This window comes from Phocoena phocoena, chromosome 2 (genome assembly GCF_963924675.1).
Source record: "Phocoena phocoena chromosome 2, mPhoPho1.1, whole genome shotgun sequence".
NCBI classification, from domain to species: Eukaryota; Metazoa; Chordata; class Mammalia; order Artiodactyla; family Phocoenidae; genus Phocoena; species Phocoena phocoena.
Genome location: NC_089220.1, coordinates 114,462,532 through 114,485,991, shown reverse-complemented (window position 1 = coordinate 114,485,991; position 23,460 = coordinate 114,462,532). Strand labels below are relative to the sequence as shown.

The following is a 23,460-nucleotide window of genomic DNA, read 5'->3' as shown; positions in this document are numbered from 1 at the left end:
TAAACACTTCTGGGCTGTTTGAATTTTTTTAACTTCTTAAATTTAAAAAAATACAAACTTTTCAATGAACCCAAAGAAAAGAGCAGGCGTCCATGAAAGTGGAGACGGGAGCAGTGGTCTAGAATGGGACCCCGGAGTATGTGACCTGTCTGTGGAATCACAAAGTCCTGGCTCTGAGGAGCTGCTGGGACCTGGTCCCACCCTGCCATTGTTTATCAGGGAGGAAGTGGGAGCCCCGAGACTCGCTCTGCTTGGCAGCAGCAGGGCCAGAACCAGAACTAACCCTTCCTGATCTCCCAGCTCAGTGCTCTGTTTTCCATGCTGCTTCCTGAGCACTTGAGGCTTCAGAATTTCCTGCTGTCCCGCCCGGGCTCATTGCGAGCGTTCCCGTGCGATTGCTGGTGAGCAGGCTCTTTGCCAGACCCTGCTTCCCACACCTCAGTTCTTCCCAGCGCAGGGTGTGTGGGTGTTTGTAGAGGCGGCTGGCTTGTCCCCTGCCTATTTCCTGTTCTCTTCAGAGTGGCAACTTGGAGGCGGAAAACCACAATGATGGTCTCTATTTACATCCTTTAAATGACCCAGTGTCCCTCCTGTTTTGTCAGCTCTCACATCACTGTGTCCCCTGGTCCTTCCTCCTCAGAGCTTGTTTAAGCAGCAGCCATGACTCTGTGTCTTCTTTATCAGCCCAAACCCACATGAGTCACTGAGAGCACTTAGGACGGGGCTTCTTCACCATGAGATTGGTGGTCAGGGGTGGAGGGATGAGCCCTTAAATTAAGGGCATTGTTCTAGGGGAAAAATCCTTTCATTTTTGTCAGATCTTCAAAGGAGTCTGGGACCTTCCCCACTAAGAGACCATGCATTTAGAGAATGGAGTATAGGTGTGTTTTAGAAAAACAAAAATATAATAACAACAGCAGTTAGATGTTTTCTTGTCTTCTAAGTAAGTTCAGATAAACCTGGTGTTTGTGCAGCCTCTCTCATCATCAGGACAGTGACCGTGGCAGTTGCATATGAATAGCTGTGATTTCTCCTCAGTTTGGTAGACTGAGGTCCAGAGGATTCAGACTATACAGCTCAGGACTTTTGTCCTCTTTTGCATGCCCGCCTGGGTAGATGTGCACATGAGCTCCCACACAATGATATTGGGGCTCCACAATGTGTGGGGTCAGGTGGGGATAAGGAGACAAGGGATGAGGCCGTGGTTGAAGGAAGGGATATTCTTTTATAGTTTTCTTCACGCCTGCCTCTCAGTGAAGTCCTCCTTGGTCTTTGGGGTTTGTAGAGATGGCCTGTCTGCTTAGAGAGCTTGGGATGGCCCTGCACATTCTGCTTTGAGCGTGCTCTCTGCCCTGAAAGTCTGGTTGTCCTCCTGTGTTGCGGGGATGAGTCTTCAGGGTTTAGAATGGAGTTGTGAGTTGGCCTGTCCCAGAATAGCCTCAGATTCTCTTCTGCCTCCAGGGTTTAAGCAGGTATTAGTGTGGGGCAACAGGGTATTTACAGGCAGGGGAAAGAATATGTCTGCTCATTATGGTGGGAAAGGGCCCCTGATTGACTTGCTTCCTGGCTGGCCTGAAAGCCAAGATGTAGCCATGAGGTGTAGTGATCAGGAGATTTGAACAGGCTTCCTTGAGATGGTTCAAGGTGCCTGGGTCCCTTCTGCCTAGAGTTAGATAACATTTGGGATTCCAGTTTGGTTTTGAATCCTCTCTCCCTGCTTTTTGCCAGGCCATCCTACCCCTGACTTTATAGTTCCATAGGAAGTCAGGGATGTTGTGGTGCCAGTGGGGATGAATGTGGCTCCAGAAAAAGAATAAGAGAGTGGGAGTTCACTGAGGTTCAGGCTTGGAGTGGTACAATCAGAACCACCCTGAAGGTCATGGAGAAGAACCAGTGGGAGGGTGGGAAGAGACAGTACATTCATGTTTTGGCTTTTTTTTTTTTTCCCTGCGTAGACTGGGATCTGTTAAACTATATTAGATAGTATATAGTTGTCTCCTACTGGGTGGCTTTCCGCTGTTGGGAAGAAGTCTGCCTTGGACAGAGAACCTGTTTGGGAAGAGGAAGGAAGGAAGCAGGATGGGCTGGTGGCCACGTGCCTTTGCTGGAGCGCCCGCTAGGTCATCTCAGGCCTCCTTTGCATAGGAGATCCTCCTGTCATCTGCTTCATCTGCTCACATTAGCTCCTCAGCTCTTACAAAGTTGGAAGCTTTCATCTGGAGCCCTCCAGAGCAGTGCTACTTCAAGTGCCCGTCTGCAATGAGATGAGAAGCATACGCACCAGAATGTAAAACTGTTCCCTTCAACAAGAAAGCCTTGTTATGAAAAATTGTTAGACCTAAACAGTGTGTTTGCTCTGACATAGTTGCCTCACATTCTGGAGTCATGTAAGCTTCCTATCTGGTGACCCACCAGTAACACCGTCTGCAGATCAGCAGCTAATCTGCAGACCACACTTTGACTAGCAGTACTCTAGAGCCACCTTTAGTTCAGAAGCCGTTGTTGAGGTCTTGGAATCATGTGCTTGGCCTCTACAAGTCAGAAACAGAGAGCCCGGTTACAGAGAGCTGCTGCCAGGTCAGTCATACACGGGCCAGGCGGGTTACTAGGGAGAGCGGAGCACGACCGAAGTGACCAAGTTGAACAGATGACTAGGCAGTGCCAAGGGCAGATCCGTCCCCTCCCCCTTACCACAGGCACACAGGCTGAAGGGACCAGAGCCAGCAACCCTTCTGTAGGGCCTTAGTTTTGCCTGTTGTTTCTGGTGGCAGGTCAGCCTCACTGAGTTCATCCTGTCCTTGCAGGAAAACGGCATATGTCAGAGAAGAATTCGTTGGTTATCCTTGTTGTCACTCCTGGATGTGACCAGTTTCCTTCTTTGGAGTCTGTGGAGAATTGTAAGTACCGCCTTGTTCCCTGTTCGAGAAGAGAAAGCACTTGTTTGGAGCTGTAACTCCAGATGGCCTGGTCTAAGTTACGGATGCTACGCCTGGAGCCCTCCATGAGTGTGGGGACCAGGGCTCACCAAGTGCCCAGAGCGGTCAAAGGTGAATTTTTCTTATGCAGTCTAACCAGCATCTGACAGTTGGCTGTGAACATCACACTGGCTATTCACTGAGTCCCACAGGACACCTGCCTTCTGGACTGAATATAATCCCACTGGCATTTTAGGAACTTGTACACTTTGCTGATTTTCTCTAAGAGACCCTACCCTGGGAAGAGAAGGAGTTTTCGGCCGTTTGAACCGAGATGAAGTCAAGGCGTTGGTTCTGTGGCTGCCACCCGACCTCTCTGAGCAGCAGCATTTGGGGACGTCTCAGTCTGCAAAGCGAACATTCAGGTCTTGGCTTCTTCCTTACATTCCTGATGGGGTAGCTGAAGCTTGGAGACAAAAGGACAGGAGGGTGATTCCAAAGGCTCTGGGAATGTCGTAACCTGGACTCACCCCTCCAAGCATCCCTCTCCCCTTCATACTTGGAGCTAAAGCCTGGCAGGAATTATGTTTCCGGTGGGGAAACTGACCCACAGGGTGGGTGGTGCTTTGTAGAGGAATCTGTATCCGCCTGCCCCTCCTCACACACTGTCTTCCAGGGCCTCGGAGCCACTGGGTGACCACCCTCCCACTGTGGCCCCAGGCCTGAGTGCAGCCTTGCTTGCTCAGGGAACGCCTCCCCTTTGAAAGAAAAAACAAAATGTTAGCTTTTTTTTTTTTTTTTTGGCAGTGCCATGCGGCATAAGGGATCTTAGTTCCCCGACCAGGGATCAGACCCACGCCCCCTGCAGTGGAAGTGTGGAATCTTAACCACTGGACCACCAGGGAAGTCCCTTGTTGTTATTTTTTGTTTTATAATATATTGCATTTTTATTCCTAAATGAAAGAGAACTATCCATATATAACGGAAAACTCCACATGGGTGACAGCTTATCTTTTTTTTTTGAATTTTATTTTATTTTTTGATACAGCAGGTTCTTGTTCATCTGTTTTATACATATTAGTGTATATATATCAATCCCAATCTCCCAGTTCATCCGACCACCACCACCACCACCCCTCCCTGCTTTTCCCCCTTGGTGTCCATACATTTGTTCTCTACATCTGTGTCTCTACTTCTGCCTTGCAGACTGGTTCATCTGTACCATTTTTCTAGATTCCACATATATGTGTTAATATACGATATTTGTTTTTTCTCTTTCTGACTTACTTCACTCTGTATGACAGTCTCTAGGTCCATTCATGTCTCTACAAATGACCCAATTTCGTTCTTTTTATGGCTGAGTAATCTTCCATAGTATATATATACCACATCTTCTTTATCCATTCATCTGTCAATGGACACTTAGGTTGCTTCCATGACCTGGGTATTGTAAATAGTGCTGCAGTGAACATTGGGGTGCATGTGTCTTTTTGAATTATGGTTTTCTCTGGGTATATGCCCAGTAGTGGGATTGCTGGATCATATGGTAATTCTATTTTTAGTTTTTTAAGGAACCTCCATACTGTTCTCTTGTTGTTATTTTCTAATCCAAGGATTTGCACAGAACATGTGATTGTAATCTGAGGGCAGAAATCCTTAACCAAATGGAGTCATTTCTGTCATTTCAGACACCCTGACCGTAAATGATGAGCAGTGTTTCCTCCTCTCAGAGACTGTCTGGGGCGCCCTCCGAGGTAACAAGATAGGGCTGACACTCGGAGAGAGAGAAGGATGATGTGGGAAGGTCGGCCCTGGTGGGGTAGGGGTCAGGACTAGGGGCCCAGCAAACACCCCCACCTTAGGAAGCTTGCTTTATGGACCAGTTGGAGTGTTTCCCCAGCTCCCTGAAGGGAGTATTCTTACAGCTGTCTCCAGAAGTTGACAGGTGTCAGCCTGTGCGGGGGCAGCCACTCCCCTGGGCAGGTGCTCTGGGGAAGCAGGGGGCAGGCAGCTGGGGAGAGAGGCCCACTCTGCCACAAGCGCTGCTTGTTCAGCTCTCCTTTCAGGCACATGATTGGAAAGGTTCTTTAAAAACTAGATCAAAAGGAATAGATAAATGTCAAAAAAGAGGTAAAGAGTGGTAAAATATGTAGAACTCTGTTATTTGGGGAGAAAATGAGAACTTTGCTAGCTAACGAGTGATAGGCCCCCCTGCCCTTCTTCTTGGCTTACTGAAAAGGTATTCGGTCCCTAGATACAGACTTAGCCAAACAACTCGACCGCTTCTGGTAAAAGGTCTGCTGGTGAACGATGAGAGAAATTCTCACTGAACTCCAAACGTTGTTTTGGTTTGTCTTTGTTCCCCAGCTTCTCCTCCCCTCCCCTGTGTTTTGGAGAAACAGCATGCCAACTCCCCTTTGTAGTTTTTGTGTGGGTGTTAACTATTAGGCAGGTTAAGGTAGGGGAGATCTGGGACCCCGAGTGCTAGGCGTCAGAGTCAGACTGGAGAGAAGCCCAGATGGTACACTGGAAGCCCGCCTCAAATGAGCTACTGAGTGACCATGAAAGTCTCACAAATTCTTAAATTCTGAAAATTTAGGATTCTGGGAATCCTTCACAGGGCTTCTGCTGGATTTTCAGAAGTGAGGCCCCAGCTGTTGAGAACATCTAGTGCTCTGGACTCAGCATGCCTGCCCTTGGGCTTTGCTGGAATCTAGGAGTCTGTGTCCAGTCTTCTGGGGCAGTTGTTGCCTGCCACACCTCAGCTCCCTATAGCTGGTTCTCTTCTCAGGCTCTGAAGAGGAAAAGTAGAGGCTTCTTTTTCTTCTGAGTCCAGCTGTGGACCCACAAGTTTCTGACTGAGTTTATGAAACTCAATTCAATGATCACATTCTCACAATTCAGTCTGGGAGAAGTGAAGGGGCAGCAGATTGGGAACCCCTTTTTCTCAGCTCCCTTAACTCCTAATGGGTATTATCCATGGAAAGCTTTAACCCCTTATGAGCTGGCCTGTCCCTGCGTCTGTCCTCATGGGCACACATCTTGGCCTCTCTTCTTAATATCTTTGTAAATTCAAGGCTTAGGAAGTATAGATAAGAGGCGTGTGGGTTAGTGTATTGCTAGGAGGGGCACAAAAACCCCTCACGCTGCCACCTCCCCAAATAAAATACAGAGTAAAAATAGATACTGGCTTCCTACTATCCCCTTTTCGTAACTGTTGAGAAAACCATCAAGCCTACACTAGATCCCCTCTCACTGTGTGCCCAAGCACTGTGCCGTGCCACATGGGAACCTTCCAAATGGTTCCAACTCTTTACCTACCTCCCTAAGTCTTTACATCTGCCTCTCTACTTCCCTGCAGGTCTGGAGACTTTTAGCCAGCTTGTTTGGAGATCTCCTGAGGGCACGGTGAGTGTGGGCCCTCAAAAAGGGCTCCTTTTAAATCTCTGGGGGACACACACACACACAAAAAATATCTATGGGGTTTACTCCCAATGTTGAGAGTCCTGGAAATATCTTATTTTACCTTAAACAGAGTCCTGGTGGCTTGAGATGGCCCCAAAAAAGAGTATTCAAGGAGATATGGATGGAAACTGGTTTGGTAGATTTTGCCAGTTGGGGTATAACTTAGCTCCCCTGAGTCACTGTTTAGAAATGACCTTGAGACCACACTGCTTTGAAGAAAATATTAACAGTCAGTGAAAATTTGGAATGTGTGGGCTGAGTGGTATGTGGGACACCTGTGTTTGGCTGGCATGGGACAGTTGCTCTCTGGACAGGTACCTGCTTATGGTCATTGAGGTAGAGGTGTGTGGTGTTTGTGGAGACAGTTACCCTGCAGAACAGTCACAGGTTGGCTTTTCAGGGATCTTGGAAGACTTTTCTCATCCCCCTCCACCCCACTGGTGAATTTCCTTTGAATCTTAACATGTTCAGTGTTTGGTCCACACAGTTCTATATCAACAAGACGGAGATTGAGGACTTCCCCCGCTTCCCTCACAGGGGCTTGTTGTTGGATACGTCTCGCCATTACCTGCCACTGGCTAGCATCCTGGACACTCTGGTACGCAGGCCTTAAGGCCTTCTTTGCCCTCAGGGTTCTGGGGTAATGGGACAACAGATAGATCAGGTGCCATATTCTTAAAGAGTTACAGAGAGAATGTGCATAACTTAATGAGCTCCCGGGAAAAATGTAAAAGATGACCTGCTCCAAGATTCAAAAAAATAACAAGAGTGATTTAAACCTACCCCATTTGGCTACTGAGGACCAATGTCCAGGCTATCTCCAGCGATGCAGGAAGTGGTTTGGGGAATTGACTAAGCAGAGCTAACTTTAGTTAGTACAAAGCCATAGGAAAGAGATGTTCAAAAGCCTTAGCTGGGGATGTTCCTCACTGTCTTGAATTTGATGGGCAGTCTTACCTGACAGTTGCTGATCTAGCTCACGTGTCTAACTTTTCCTTTGCTCTCCTGATGGAACCAAAGAAGTGGACACATCCACCAGTTTTGGCATCTGAGATTTATGGATTATGGGGCTACTAAATTCACAACAGACCTCACCGTCTGGATAAACACTAGTCAGACAACCCAAAACAAATGGCAGGAGGAAATACTAGTTTTCAGGGTATTGTGGGGCTTTCTGAAGACCCCAGGGTACCACGGAGCTGCAGCCCTCCTCTCGATGTGACCATAACTCATCCCCCAAAGAGGAGATACTACTTCTGTCAGCCATCTTCGCATGTGCAGGGTCTTCCCCTTCCCTCCAGGCCAGGCGCAACCCGATGCGAAGGTTTGATAGGGAGAACCCGTGAACACTTAGCAGGAAGCTGGGCAGGTCGAGCCTGTTAACGTGTGTGGAGCAGCCTGCCAAGCTTGGGGCTGAAGCCGGAGAAGTTGTACTGAGTTAACTGTGCGTGCTCTGACCTACAGGATGTCATGGCATACAATAAATTCAACGTGTTCCACTGGCATCTGGTCGATGACTCTTCCTTCCCATATGAGAGCTTCACTTTTCCAAACCTCACCAAAAAGGTATGCCTTAATTTCGTCCAGACCAAGTTGATGGCTTGAAGTCTGAACCTGGCTATGGCGCCCTGCTGGCAAGAACACCAGCTCTCCTCCTAACCAGCCAGTTTTAGGGACACACTGACATATAGGGGGCGGGCACTGGATTTGGAGTCAGGAGACCTGAGTTCAGGTCCAAACTACACCATTAATTTGCTCTGTGACCTTCAGGAGAGAATCTCTCCTGGTCCCATCTTCTTTTTATTTATCTATATTTGGTTAGCTGGGCATAATAACTACCTTATTCATCTCACTGGCATCATGGCACTGAGATAAGACAGTAGATGTGATAGCTTGTGGGAAATTATGATAAAGTTCCTTGAAGACCCCTGATACCAAAGGGCTCTTGGTAGATTTTCTGATATCCAGGGGAGTCCAGAAGGCATTTTGAGTATCCTTTCCTCTGCCAGCCTTCAGGAAATGAGGTCCTGAATGGTGTTTTGTGCCTTTCAGGGGTCCTACAACCCTGCCACCCACATCTACACAGCACAGGATGTGAAGGAGGTGATTGAATATGCGCGGCTTCGGGGTATCCGTGTGTTGGCAGAGTTCGACACTCCTGGCCACACTCTGTCATGGGGACCAGGTAAGAATAATGTCTGGAGGTGGAGGGAGGCTACTGATTCCCCTCAACGGGACTTTAGGATATTGGCTTTTGGATGTAGCATGCCTCAGCCTTGGTCTCTGGAAGAATGTTTTCCATCAACTTTTTCCACTGGGAATTTAGATAGGCAGAATTTACTTTGGGCGAAGGAGGCCGCTTCTTACTATTAAAATATGGGCAGGGACTTTCCTGGTGGCTCAGTGGTTAAGAATCCGCCTGCCGATGCAGGGGACACGGGTTCGAGCCCTGGTCCAGGAAGATCCCACATGCCACGGAGCAACTAAGCCCGTGAGCCACAACTGCTGAGCCTGCGAGCCACAACTGCTGAAGCCCGTGCACCTAGAGCCTGTGCTCTGCAACAAGAGAAGCCACCGTAATGAGAAGCCCATGCACCGCCACAAAGAGTAGCCCCTGTTCTCTGCAACTAGAGAAAGCCTGTGCACAGCAACAAAGACCCAATGCAGCCAAATAAATAAATAAATAAAAAGGGCAAATTCTTCTCAGACGTCCTTGCCTCACGATGCCCTTGTAGGCTGTTGTGCTCTAGCGTGGAAGAAAGATTTTGCCAGTTTTGCTGCATCAGGCTCTCTGCTTTTCTGCCCATAGGCTACGTGAGGGCAAACTTTGGGACCAAGGGTGACCCCTGCTGGAAGAGTGTGTCAAGGCAGGAGTATGTGTGTGACCGTTGTCTGTGTATGATTGTGGACATACTAGTATTTCTCTGATTGTCACTAAATGCTCATAATTACCAGTGTCTGTGAATGCCTGAGTGTTCCTGTCTGTGTGCACGTAATGTCTGAACGTGATTGTCATCATGTATGTGACTGTATGTGGGGTCTGTGTATTTGTGACACTAGTGTGAGGTTCTCTATTGCCTTAGGTGTCCCTGGATTATTAACTCCTTGCTACTCTGGGTCTCACCCTTCTGGCACCTTTGGGCCAGTGAATCCCGCTCTCAACAATACCTATGAGTTCATGAGCACGTTCTTCTTGGAGATCAGCTCTGTCTTCCCAGATTTTTATCTTCACCTTGGAGGAGATGAGGTTGACTTCACCTGCTGGTATGAGCCCTGTGACCTTCCCATCCTGGCCTGATGAACTGCCTCCTCAGAGTAGACGTTAGCCCGTGAGAAGCTACCTGTCTCAGGTGTTCCTCATCTGTCTCCATCCTGATGGCTCAGATCTTCGGCCTTTTCTCTCTCCACCTACAGAGAGGCCCTACCTGATTTTGGCAAGGCTGTGAATGTGAAACTCTCCTTTCCTCCTGTCATAGCCTTGAGATATTTACAGAAAAACCAGCTCTGGGCACAGAATTGTCTTGGAAAAATCAGGATAGAGAAAATCCCTTCTTTTGGCAGCTTAAAATAGTCTGGTTGAAGAGACAGGACACATATGAATTCGAGGTTAATATATGACAGTGTCTAGTTAGTATTATGTTGTAAGCTTCCAACCCTCAGATCTGCTTAGCTCAAAAGAGGCTCAGGGGCTTCTTGGCGAGGTGGGCACTAGCGCTGGATCTGAGGAAAGAGTGGAGGAGGGAAAAAACAAAATGTAGACCTTGTGGGGTAAGGGAGCTGCAATGGGTGACAGACAGCAATGCTTGTATCCAACTGGAATAAAGAATAAATATTAAGGGAAAAGCAGACTATGCCCAGGGTGTGGGAGGTAAGAGACAGAAGCCAGAATCCATTGTGCCGGAGCTCCAAGCCTGGACCTCAGAACCATATGTCATAGCCCAGAGAGATTGATATGTGTTCTCTTTGAGGGTGAACTTGAAGCTCTTCAGATCCAGACTCAGCCTTTCTCAGCCTATGTCAGTGGCCCCCTTCATTTAACTTTGTTTAGCCACACCTCCCAAATTTGTGGCCTCTTGAGATCCTCAGTCAATTGGTTTTTCAGGTGAAAAAACGGAGTTGTGGGAGGCCAGGTGATACATCCCCAAGCTCTGGGCTTTGAGGATGTCAAAAGAATTAATCTTCATTTTCTTTTGGGATTCAGGAAGTCCAACCCAGATATCCAGGCCTTTATGAAGAAGAAAGGCTTTGGTGAGGACTTCAAGAAGCTGGAGTCCTTCTACATCCAGACGTGAGGAAGGAGGGAGGGAGGGCAGGATCCCTGGGGGTCAACTCCTGTGACGTCCTCACTTTCCATAGCAGGACCAGGACCTGCTGGACCACTCTCTGGGCCCCTGAAAGGGTCCTTTGTCATGTCCTTTCATTGGAGTGGTTGATTCCCAACTGGTCAGTCAGGAATGGGCCCCTAAGCAGGCTCAGCCCCCAGGGCACTGGCACCTGTAGCACAGAGCCTGTCTGAACTGAGCAGACATTCCCTTTACTCTCTAAGGCTGCTGGACATCGTCTCTGCCTATGGCAAGGGCTACGTGGTGTGGCAGGAGGTGTTTGATAATAAAGTAAAGGTGAGCCAGGGGCAGAGAGAAGGGGCCACCCTCGGTGCCTCCCCATGGTCTCCCATCCCTTCCCTGCTCCTGTGCGGGTACAGAGGTCTGAGCCCTGGGTGTGGGTGTCAGGGCCTCCATCTGTCTTCCCTCACTATGAACTGAACGAGTTATTTCTGCTGCTAGGTTACTTGGGATTCCTGAGACTGGCATGATGGGTTGGGTTTTCCTGCCTGTGTCATAGACTAGGATCTTCCAGGTCTGCGAGCAGGGCTACCTTCTCCTTCATTGTTGAGCACTAAGATCCCAGCTTCCTGCCACGTCAGGGGCTCTGCAGGAACCTCGTCCCGTCCTCAGAAGCATCTGGAGATGCTTTGACATGGTAGCTCCTGATCTGTTGAGTCTCCTGGGCCCCACTGCTTGTCTCCCTTAGCTCACAGCTGGTGTTACTATCTCAGTGTAGACAGGGAAGCTGCAGAAGGACTGGGGGAGAGGCAGCAGGGAGCTCTCCTAGGGCCTGTGGGACCCTCGGCCTCTGCACTGGGCTAGAAGCTCAGTTGTTAGGAGTCACAGAGAAATGCTTTGCTGCTGGGGAGCAGAGGCAACACACACCCCTTGGCCTGGGTTGCTTGCATAACACTGTGGCCCGGGAATCTCCTACTGCCCTTTGACCTTTCCTGACAGGTTCAGCCAGACACAGTCATCCAGATTTGGCGAGAAGAGATGCCTGTAAGGTACACGAAGGAGATGGAACTGGTCACCAGTGCCGGCTTCCGGGCCCTGCTCTCTGCCCCCTGGTACCTGAACCACATAACTTATGGCCCTGACTGGAAGAATATCTACATGGTGGAGCCACTGGCATTTGAAGGTAAACAGGGAGCTCTCCTTGCTGCCAAAGGCGGCTGAATGGGGTACAGGGCGGGAGGCAGGAGATTCTGGGCTGGACATTGCAGGTCAAGAGACAAAATGACCTATCTGAGGAGTGGGCCACGTTGGGAAGGCGGTAGAGGCCTGTGGTTGCTTGTTTTCCCTCAGGTAGTCCTGAGCAGAAGGCTCTGGTGATCGGCGGAGAGGCCTGTATGTGGGGAGAGTATGTGGACAGCACAAACCTGGTCCCCAGGCTCTGGTAAGGGCTATCTGGGGACGTGGAGGGTTGGGCCTGTGGGCGTGGGCTCTCCCTCACAGGCTCAATCCCATCCAGCGTCCCCCAGCTGAGCACCCTCCTTTCAGGCCTGGGAGAGAAGGGGCATTGCAGTGTTGCCCCTGTTTGTACATAAGTCACCTCCCGCCTGACTTGCATATTTACTCCTCCAGCCCATTAGATGTGTCAGACGGAGACTGTTGTCCCCATTGCACAGATAGAGAAAAGGAGTCCTGGAGAACATGTTGAAAGAATGTTGCTTTCGGGATGGCTTGCCCAGGATCCAACCCTGAAGTGCATCGCCCTGTGATAAGACTCCTCTATGCTGTCTCCTCAGAGGCTGCAGCCCCTCACCAAGTCTGGTTGGGTGTGTAGAGTTTACATTTTGAGAACAGCTGCTCGGCCACTGTTGTATCCGTGTTCACGACGCCTTTAAGGCGTACTCTGGTTCCCATGTGTTTGGGAGAGGAGGAGATGGGATCACGATCCCCATTTTGCTGAAGATAGAGCTGGGCCCTGGAAGTCCCTGTGAGCCCTCCAGCCGGCTGTCACTCTGATTAAGGTGTTGATCACGTCCCTTGGCCCCGAGCTAGTCCAGGGTACCTAAACAAGAGGCTGTGGGTGTCCAGCACCCTTGCCAGGAATCCAGGGCCCAACCTGGTGCATGTCCCCTTTCCTGCAGGCCTAGAGCAGGGGCTGTTGCCGAGAGGCTGTGGAGCAACAAGATGTTGACCAACCTGGACTTTGCCTATAAACGTTTGGCACACTTCCGCTGTGAGCTGCTGAGGTACGCAGGCCGTGGGCAGGTTGGGGGCTGAGGAACCCTACTGACAGGAGAAGAATACTGATAATAGCTAACACTTGCAGGGGCATACTGTGTGTGGCAAGCCCTGCGCTTAGCCCTCTGCCAGCATTGCTTCATTGAATCTTTACCATAACCCTATGAGGGGGATGTAGTTTTATCCCCATTTCAGAGGTAGGCAGCTGACGCACAGAGCAGTTAAGTAACTTGCACAAAGTTGCTCAGAACCAGGATATGAACCAGGCTGACTTCAGAGTCTGCGCTCGTAGCCATGGCCATGATTTTATGGGTTCTCATGACACCTGTGCCCCTGTTAGGATGGGCCTGCGTAAGATGGTCATTTCCCTGATTCATTCACTTACTAGGTCTTGAGGCCCTAGGGGAAACAGCCTAGTAGAGAGGGGAGTCCCAGGCTGAGAGCCAAGCATGGTGGGGTCTGAACCTCAACTGTCTGTAATTTACTGGGCGACTTACCATCTCTGAGCACATATCTTATTTGGGTAATAAAGGAGGCATGCCTAGAGGTACCCTAAGGAGATTGGTCAGGTCCTGGAACTTGTGAGGCTGAGACCTAAGGATAGGATTTCATGTCCACACCCTGTGCATGGGCTGGACAGTGCCTCGGTTCCCCCCCTCACCACATTTACAGAGTTTTAGAGCCATTAATGGGGGCTCTGTGGGCCAGGAGCACTGGGCACCCCTTAGGCATCCAGCTTTTTTCTAAAGAGACTGAGTTATTTGGAGCTGGGGCACAGAAACAGGCAAGTTAGAAATACAGAGGTGTTCCTCAAGGTTCCAGGGTGTCCCTGTATCAAAATCACCTGGGGCACCTGTTCAGATTGCAGATTCTTGCCAACACACGGCCCCACCCCAAGCAAGAATCTCTGGAAGTGAGACCCCCCCCAAGGAATTTTGGTGTCTAGTGGCAGTTTGAAATCCACTGAACTGGGGGAAGGGGAGACCATTGGTTGGGGTGGAGAAGGTGTTGCTGGGGCCCAAGACCGGCCCCCTTCCGAGGGGCTCATCTCGCCCTGTTTCTTTACGTCCTCTCACAGGCGGGGTGTCCAGGCCCAGCCCCTCAGCGTAGGCTACTGTGACGTGGAGTTTGAACAAACATGAGCAAGTACCCCAGGCACCGAGGAGGGTGCTGGCCCTAGGAGAGCGGTAGCGGGGCCAGGCTTCCACTGTACCCCCTGCCGGGAGACGGGGCCCCTTGCCCACGTGCCTGTGTGCCTGGAGACAAGGGGGCTGGTGTTGGTGCTGGTGTCCAATAAAGAGTGATGTGGCGTTTTTCTATAATGAATGTGGATTACCTGTGTGAAAAAAAATGTGAGTGGCCCTAGGGTAAAGGAGCTGCCAGAACTGGCCTTCTACCCCTGAGGGTGATAGGGCTCAGCAGGGCCCCAGCCAGGCTGGGCTCAGTATCTGCCCCTGGAGGGATCTTATAAGTTGAGGGCTGGGAATGAAACCTGTAGCCTTTGTGCTGTCCTGCTCCGCCTGAGTTATGATGCCTCTCCAACCCCACACATAGTCCAGACACATACCCCATCCGTAGACTCATCACTTAGACCTCCAAGGCTTCTGTAGACAGAAGACACCATAGGGGACCAAAGAAGTTCTGGGAAGCAGCAGGGGCTTCAGCCCCAACCTGGTCACAGAATAGCCCCTCCCCAGTGCATACTCACGAACTTCCCTCCCCTAGAGCTTTTCTTCTGCTTTGGGTTACTTGTTACTTCAATTGCATGCAACCATTATTAAAGACTGAACACATACTATGGTCCTGGCACTGTGGTAGGTGCCAAGAATTTGAAGAACTTAGTCCCCAGAGGCCCTGTTCAACTCCCCAAAATGGCAGCAACTTCCACCCCTCCTCCCACCCGTTTTCAGTCCAGTAGCATCTTCTCAGAGAATTGACAGCACAGCTGAGACCATGACAGGGAAGCCCCTGGGGGACCAAGAGGTGGGGATGTGGCTCTGGAAGAGTGTCTTTGCACAAGCTGACCAGTTTTCCCTAGGAGAACTGGCTCATCTGGACCCAGACTTCCCCCTAGTGGTTTCGTGCTCACAAGTGACAGTACAGCCCAGAGGCTGGGCAGTAGTGGACAGCAGCTGTTTTAGATGAGGATTTCTTTGACCATTTTTTTTTTCTTTTACCTGGTCTTGGGCTGGAAGGACAAAGGAGAGGTCCCAGGCATTTCTTTCAGAAAGTTTCCAATCTAGTGGATACAGAAACTTGGGGAAGGCAGGCCTGAGAAGGGATCTCAGTAAAATTTGGTCCTTAAATAGCATCCTTCAGTCCCTTGATCATGCTCCTCTGGGGACTTGGTTGGACATACACCAGCCTGGCCTTCTTGCACTGTTACCATAGGGGCAGGTTGGGCACCTTCTACCTGCAGAATCCTCTAAGGAAGGGGTATTCACACAGCCCAGATGAGCCGAGCCCAGGGCTCTGGCCTGGAGAGACATGAGTTAAGGCTCTACCATCTGTACCCACCAAAGCAGCACCCTTACTCTCTATTACCCGGAGAAGCCTTTGGGGTAGTCCCAGACAAGGACCTGCAGAAATGCTGCTATACTTCAAGTGCCCCTGCTTCCTTTCTGATCATAACTGGAATATTGCTATTGTTTGGGATAAAAAGATCAGACACTAAGTTGTAAGTCTCAAGTCAATGAAGGAAGAGACCATGAAAACACTTGTATTAAAGCAGTAAAGGTCTATGATTTCTTACTCGTCTCGTAAACATTTTCTTTAATGTTATTTTTACAATTAAAAAAATCAGTGTGGCCTGATCAAGTGGTGGGATGTGCTGATCCCCAGCCTCCACCACTGCATCTCTGGGCCCACTGATCATGACAGCATTTACCTGAAGGTCATCATCAGACCTTGAACTGCTGACAGGTCAGAGACAGTGCCCGTAGCAACCGCCCAGTCGGTTCCGATGTACAGAATCACTGCTTCCTCACCTCATCTCCCTTAACCTGTCCCACCCTGCGCTGGGCCAGGCTCCTCTGGCCCGCTTGTGTTCTCTGTTCACCACCAGGGGGCGGGGAAGTGCCTGAACTGATTTCCTGGCTCTAGTTATCTTTGGGCACAAAGGGTCCGCCCCTGCTCTCCTCTGAATCTCCTAAGGATGCAAAGCAGCCTTAATGGGAATATAAGTAAAGGAGTGAATGGAGGCTGGGAGGACATTCACCTCCTTGGTAGGAGTTGAGGCAGTGAGCCAGGTACTCCTCCCTTCTTGGAAACCTGATGTTTTGAGGTGCACCTCTGTGGATTAGCATAGGGATAGGATAGCAGAGGACTTGGGAGCACAGGTGCTCCATAGCACTAGTGATGGGGGACACAGCAAGGGGTGAGGAAAGCCAAATGATACTTGGCTTTCCAAGGGAAAGGTGAAAAAAGGATTCTATGATATAGATTGAATTTAACTGATATCAGTGTAGATGTACACGCCTAGTGGCAACATTGCTAGCACTCTAAAGTTGAGATTTTTATAGTTTTTGTCAATATCACTTGCAAGATTAATCAGTACAGGCTGTGACAATTGTGTATCGTGCTTTTTTTTTCCACTAAGAAAGAAAATAAGTAGGAATTGTCTTAAAATCATTCTGTATTTTTTTCCTTTATAAACATTGAAAGTTTGAAAATCAGTGTCCCTTTATACTGTTAATAAATATATAAATAATATAAATACATAGTAACTACCTTCAGTGAAACATTTACTTGTTGATTTTTTTTCAATACTGTTGATTCTAACTATATATAAATCTTCACAGTTGTTTTTAAAAATCCTTTTTGAAGTAGCCCTGTGTGTGTGTGTGTGTGTGTGTGTGTGTGTATTTTCCTGCATTTTTCAGTGAGGTTTTTAAAAATGGAAATGTCCATGAACCTTGCTTATTTTCACAGTAATAACCATATTCTAACCACATCCATGTTAGGTCTTCCCTGCCACAGTAAGAACTTTTATTTAATGATTTCAAATGTTTCAAACAGAATACTGTAGAGAATAAAATAATACACACAGTATAACCACCACTCAGCTTTATCACATCTCAATAGTTGTATTTACTTCAGATTTTTCTTTTCAAGAAATGAAACATTATATATGTCCCCCTTCCCGGTTCCATTCTCTTGCTTCTCAAAATAACCACTTCCTAGCTTTTATTTCAAATCTTACTTCCTCTGGAATATCTGATACTTAGCTATGATTTTTCTTCATTGTTAATAAATTCTTTATGGCTCACTTCATAGCAAATTAGGAAGGGATGTTTTGGGAAGCCACTCAGAAAAGGGGTGTGTGTTTGTGTGTGTATAGATAGACCAGCTGGCAGGCAGACATGGGAAGAGGGACATCTGTGCTGTGCTGATGTGCTGCTGGACTTAAGAGAGGATGTTGGGGGCATCTGGATAATTATTTATTATGAAAGAAGATATTTATTTATGAGGAAAATATTCAGAGAAAAGTATGCAAATGTTTGTGTATACTCACATAAGTCAGAAATCTGAGTGAAGATATTTAGGGAAATCCATCCAGGGGAACAAAAATGCTTTGTCATTTTCTTTTAAAAAAATATTATTTATTTATTTATTTTGGCTGTGCCCGGTCTTCGTTGAGGCACGCGGGATCTTTTCGTTGTGGCATGCCGACTCTCAGTCGTGGCATGCATGCGGGATCTAGTTCCTGGACCAGGGATCGAACCTGGGCCCCCTGCATTGAGAGTGCAGAGTCTTACCCACTGGACCACCAGGGAAGTCCCTGCTTTGTCATTTTTATGTGCTTGCTGTGTCAGGCGCTGTTATAAGCACTCGATTGGATGTTAGTTTATTTAATCCTCATCCCAACCAGTGAGGTAGGTATCAATATTATCCTCACCTGACAGATAAGGAAACAGACATAGACAGTTTAAATGATTTGTTCATGGTTAGATAACTAGGCTGAGTCGGGATTTGTGCTCAGGGACTGTGGATCCAAGCTCGCCTAGTTAATTCTAGCCTGTCCTGCGGCCTGCCATCAGCCACAGCCCCAAACTGAACCAGACATCTTCCTGCTCTTGAGCTCCATGTTCAGACAGACACACAGATAAAGCTGGGTACTCAACTATGTCTGGGCTCAATTTCCTCCCACTTTTCAAACTCTTCCTTACAAATGGTTCCTTTCAGCACACACACGTGCACAATCTCCCTCGTCTTTTTTGTAATTTTTTTTTGGCTGCGTTGGGTCTTCGTTGCTGCATGCGGGCTTTCTCTAGTTGTGGTGAGAGGGGGCTTCTCTTGGTTGCGGTGCGCAGGCTTCTCATTGTGGTGGCTTCTCTTGTAGCGGAGCACAGGCTCTAGGCACGTGGGCGTCAGTAGTTGCGGCACACAGGCTCAGTAGTTGTGGCTTGCAGGCTCTAGAGCGCAGGCTCAGTAGTTGTGGCACACGGGCTTAGTTGCTCCGCGGCATGTGGCATCTTCCCGGACCAGGGCTCAAACCCGTATCCCCCTGCACTGGCAGGCAGGTTCTTAACCACTGCGCCACCAGGGAAGCCCCATCTCCCTTGTCTTTAAACAAAAACTCTCCAGCCTGCTTTTTCTCAGTCAGGTTGCCTGAACCAACTGCAAGTTTGGCTCCATTTCTCCACTTCTCATTCAGTCCTCATGGCCTCACTGAGGCCAACAATAACCTACATGTTGCCGAGTCAAGGGACATTTCTCAATAATAATGAAAACGTTACTTGACCTTTTCTTGTATTTTGAGATTTTGATCACTCCTTTGATATTCATTCTTCCCAGACTTCTTTGACACCATCCTTCCCTGAGTTTTCTCCTACATCTTTCATGATTGTTTCTCAACCTGCATCACTGACTCTTCCAGCAAACTCACATCCCACAACCAATCATGTTTTTAAGGGTCTGTCCTCTTTCCTCTTCTATACTTTTTTCTCAGTGATCTTGTTTACATACAACCAAATCTTTAACTATATGTATAGATCTAGATCTAGATCTATATCCTCTGAGCCCCAAACTCATCCACTTCATATCACCCGAAGCTCATGTGCCAGACAGAATTCATCACCTTTCTTCACAGCTCCTTACTCTACTCCTGTACCACTCTTCTGCCACTCATTTGAGCCAAAATCTGGGAATCATCCTTAATCGCTCCCTATCTGTCACAATTGCCTTCTAATCTGTCACCAAGTCATGCCCACTCTGTATCAATAAATCTTAGAGCCATTTACTCCCCTCCATCTGCACTGTCACCATCTTTTTATAAGCACATAACATCTAACCCTGAACTTGGAAGAGGCTCCTGATGCACCTGCCTCAAGTCATCTTTTTAAGCTGCAAGTCAGGTTATGTCAATTTCCTGCTTTTAATTTTTCCAAATTGCCCCCTTGTCTAATGCACTTAGCAAGGTATGTTAGTCTCCGACTTCAAGATGATGTGTCTCTTGAGCTCTCCATCATCATTTCCTGACGCTACCTGCATTAGTCAAGACTTCTGTAGTTGCAGGGAAACAACTCAAATTGGCTTAAGCAAAAATAATGAACAAATAAAAAATAACATTGCCTCATGTAACTGCATGCCTCATGTAACAAGAGTCAACAATTATATGATCCTAGGAATAAATCTAATGAAAGACATATAACAACTTTATAGAATAAATTATTAAAATTTTCAAAAACACCCAGATGTCTTTGGAAAGAAGACCCAAATATAGATATGTAACATGTTCAAAAATGAGATGACCCAATATTGTAAAGATTTTAAAATTATTTGTAGATTCATTGGGATTCCAGTTAAAACCAAATTTTATTTTTATTCTTAATCTACTGAATAACAGTTTGTTCAAAATAATAACAGCAATGTTATTGATTATGATACCTTATGGATAAGTGAAATAAATGACAGCAATGTTGTGAAGGATGGGAGGGGGAAATTGGGAATACTCTCTTATAAGGTTCTTGTACTACTCATGAAGCAGTACAGTGTTATTTGAAAGTGGACTTGGATAAATTGTAAATGTATTTTACAAACCTTAGGGCAACCACTAAAGTGAAAAAAGAAGTATAACTGATATGATAAGGAAAGAAGATGGAATCATTAAAAATGCTCAATTAAAACGATAAAAGGCAAAAAAAGACTAGAAGACAAAAATGGAAACAACAAACAAGGGCAACAACAAGTATGTCAGATAATAATCCAACTTTATCAATAATCACTTTAAACATGAATGGTCTCAATAAAACAATTGAAAGACAGAGATTGTCAGAGTGGATAAAAAAGCAAGACCCAACTACATGTTTACAAGAAACCCACTTTAAACATAAAGACATGGAGGGATTACAAGTAAAGGGATGGAGAAAGATGTTTCATGTTACACTAATCTAAAGAAAGCTGGCATAGCTATATTTCAGATAGAGCCAACTTCAAGGAAAATTGTCAAGGGAAAAAAAGGGACATTACACATACTACCCAAAGCAATCTACAGATTTAATGTGATCCCCATTAAATTATGCATGACAAGAACAAATAATCCTAAAATTGATATGGCCCGTAAAAGATACAGAATTGCCAAAGCAATCCTGAGGAAAAAGGACAAAGCTGGAGGCATAACCCTCCCAGACTTCAGACAATACTACAAAGACAATACCAATCAAAACAATGTGGTATTGGCACAAAAACAGACATATAGATCAATGGAACTGAATAGAGAGCCCAGAAATAAACCCACACACCTATGGTCAATTAATTGTTGACAGAGTAGGCCAGAATATACAATGCAGAAAAGACAGTCTCTTCAGCAAGTGGTGTTGGGAAAGCTGGAAAGCCACATGTAAATAAATGAAGTTAGAACACTCCCTCACACCATACACAAAAATAAACTCAAAATGGCTTAAAGATGTAAATAAAAGGCATGACACCATAAAACTAGAAGAGAAAATAGGCAAAACTTTCTCTGACATAAATCGTAGCAATGTTTCCTTAGGTCAGTCTCCTAAAGCAATAGAAATAAAAGCAAAAATAAACAAATGGGACCTAATCAAACTCAGAAGCTTTTGCAGAGCAAAGAAAACCATAAACAAAATGAAAAGACAACCTATGAAATGGGAGAAAATATTTGCAAAAGATGTGACCAGCAAAGGCTTATTTCAAAATATATTGTATAAACAGTTCATACAACTCAGTAACAAAAAAGACAAACAACCTGGGCTTCCCTGGTGGCGCAGTGGTTAAGAATCTGCCTGCCAAGGCAAGGGACACGGGTTCGAGCCCTGGCCTGGAAAGATCCCACTTGCTATGGAGCAACTAAGCCTGTGCACCACAACTACTGAGCCTGAGCTCTAGAGCCCACAAGCCACAACTACTGAGCCCACGTGCCACAACTACTGAAGCCTGCACACCTAGAGCCCGTGCTCCACAACAAGAAAGGCCACGACAATGAGAAGCCCGTGCACTGCGACAAAGAGTAGCCCCCGCTCTCCACAACTGGAGAAAGCCTGCGCACAGCAACGAAGACCCAACAACAGCCCAAAATAAATAAATTTTAAAAAGACAACCCAATCAAAAAATGGGCAAAAGACCTAAATAGACATTTCTCTAAAGAAGACATACAGATGGCCAATAGGCACATGAAAAGTTGCTCAACATCACTAATTATTAGAGAAATGCAAATCAAAACTAAAATCAGGTATCACCTCACACCAGTCAGAATAGCCATCATTAAAATGTCTACAAATAACAAATGCTGGAGAGGGTGTAGAGAAAAGGGAACCCTCCTACACTGTTGGTGGGAATGTAAATTGGTACAGTCACTACAGAAAACAGTACAGAAGTCCCTTAAAAAACTAAAAATAGAGTTGCCATAGTGGGAACAAATCAAAGATTGCCATTTTCACCTCTCATATTCAAGATTGTACTGGAGGAGAATCACAGTTCCTAGTTTTCTGAGTTTTATGAATTCAACTTTGGTACTGCTTACTGAGGTTGTGTACTTTAGACATTTGCATAAATTAATAATACAGCATATGTGGGGATTCCCTGGCGGTCCAGTTGTTAGCACTTCGTGCTTTCACTGCCAAGCAGCCAGGTTCAATCCCTGGTTGGGAAACTAAAATCCCACAAGCTGCGAAGCGTGGCAAAATAACAAGAACAACAACAAAAACAAACAGCATATGCTAAAACAAATTAAAGTGCCTAAGGTAGAGCTTTTATATTATACATGATCATTATGAGTGTTGCCACTATGAAGGGGAAAGAACTCTGATCAGAAATGTGGATTCCATCAATGTCTTATTTTTTATATATATAAAAAGAGAAAACTGGACTAGATGTAGCTACACTTTGTTGGGCCCTGTAACTGTGATTATTTCCTTGATAATTTAAAAAATATAAGTAAAAAGAAATATCAAAACACTTTAAAAAAATATTGTACTGGAAATTCTAGTCAGTGCAATCAGGCAGAAAAAAAAACTACAGACTAAACAGGAAGCAGTAAAACTGTCTTAATTTGCAGATGACATGATTCTTTATGGAGAAAATCCAACTGAATTATACTTTTATATACAAGCAGGAAACTACTATAAATTGCAATTTTTAAAAAGATATAATTTGGGAATTCCCTGGCAGTCCAGTGGTTAACACTCCACATTCTCACTGCCAAGGGCCCAGGCTCAATCCTTGGTCAGGGAACTAAGAACCCACAAGCTGCATTGTGTGGCAAAAAAAAAAAAAAGATACAATTTATAATAATATCAAAATTTTGTACTTTGACAAAATATACTTTGTTCAAGGGGCAGAAATCTCAGTTTTGTAAGATGTCAGTTCTCTTCCAAATTGATCTACAGATTCAGTACAATCCCAGGAAAAATCTCAGCAGGCTTTTTTTTTTTTTAAGAAATTGACAAATTGATTCTAAAATTTATATGAAATGCAGAGGTCCTAGGATAGCCAAAACAACACTGAAAAAGAACAAAACTTGGAGGTCCAACACTAACTGATTTCAAGAATTATGGTAAAGCTATAGTAATCAAGGCAGTGTGATATTGGCATAAAAATAAAGAAATGGGATAGCCTCATCCACCAGAGGACAGACAGCAGAAACAAGAAGAACTACAGTTCTGCAGCCTGTGGAAGCAAAACAACATTCACAAAAAGATAGACAAAATGAAAAGTCAGAAGATTTTGTACCAGATGAAGGAACAAGATAAAACCCCAGAAAAACAATTAAATGAAGTGCAGATAGGCAACCTTCTAGAAAAAGAATTCAGAATAATAATAGTGAAGATGATCCAGGACCTCGGAAAAAGGATGGAGGCAAAGATCGAGAAGATGCAAGAAATGTTTAACAAAGACCTAGGAGAATTTAAAAAACAGAAGAATTAAAGAATAAACAGAGATGAACAATACAATAACTGAAATGAAAAATATACTGGAAGGAATCAATAGCAGAATAAGTGAGGCAGAAGAATGGATAAGTGACCTGGAAGACAGAATGGTGGAATTCACTGCAGCGGAACAGAATAAAGAAAAAATGAAAAGAAATGAAGACAGCCTAA

General features: G+C 46.3%; 1 protein-coding gene across 1 annotated transcript in view; it reads left to right on the top strand.

Annotated features, from left to right (window-relative positions):
* HEXA (hexosaminidase subunit alpha) overlaps positions 1-14,207 on the top strand; it is a 39,070-nt gene extending 24,863 nt beyond the window's left edge. Inside the window, exons 2-14 of the mRNA XM_065872817.1 lie at positions 2,805-2,897; positions 4,604-4,669; positions 6,277-6,323; positions 6,868-6,978; positions 7,845-7,946; positions 8,433-8,565; positions 9,464-9,644; positions 10,582-10,668; positions 10,927-10,999; positions 11,663-11,846; positions 12,014-12,104; positions 12,802-12,906; positions 13,977-14,207. Of these exons, the coding sequence (XP_065728889.1) occupies positions 2,805-2,897; positions 4,604-4,669; positions 6,277-6,323; positions 6,868-6,978; positions 7,845-7,946; positions 8,433-8,565; positions 9,464-9,644; positions 10,582-10,668; positions 10,927-10,999; positions 11,663-11,846; positions 12,014-12,104; positions 12,802-12,906; positions 13,977-14,040 (1,337 nt within the window). The 3' untranslated portion in view covers positions 14,041-14,207. The remainder of the gene's footprint in view (positions 1-2,804; positions 2,898-4,603; positions 4,670-6,276; positions 6,324-6,867; positions 6,979-7,844; positions 7,947-8,432; positions 8,566-9,463; positions 9,645-10,581; positions 10,669-10,926; positions 11,000-11,662; positions 11,847-12,013; positions 12,105-12,801; positions 12,907-13,976) is intronic.
* The last annotated feature ends 9,253 nt before the right edge of the window (positions 14,208-23,460 follow it).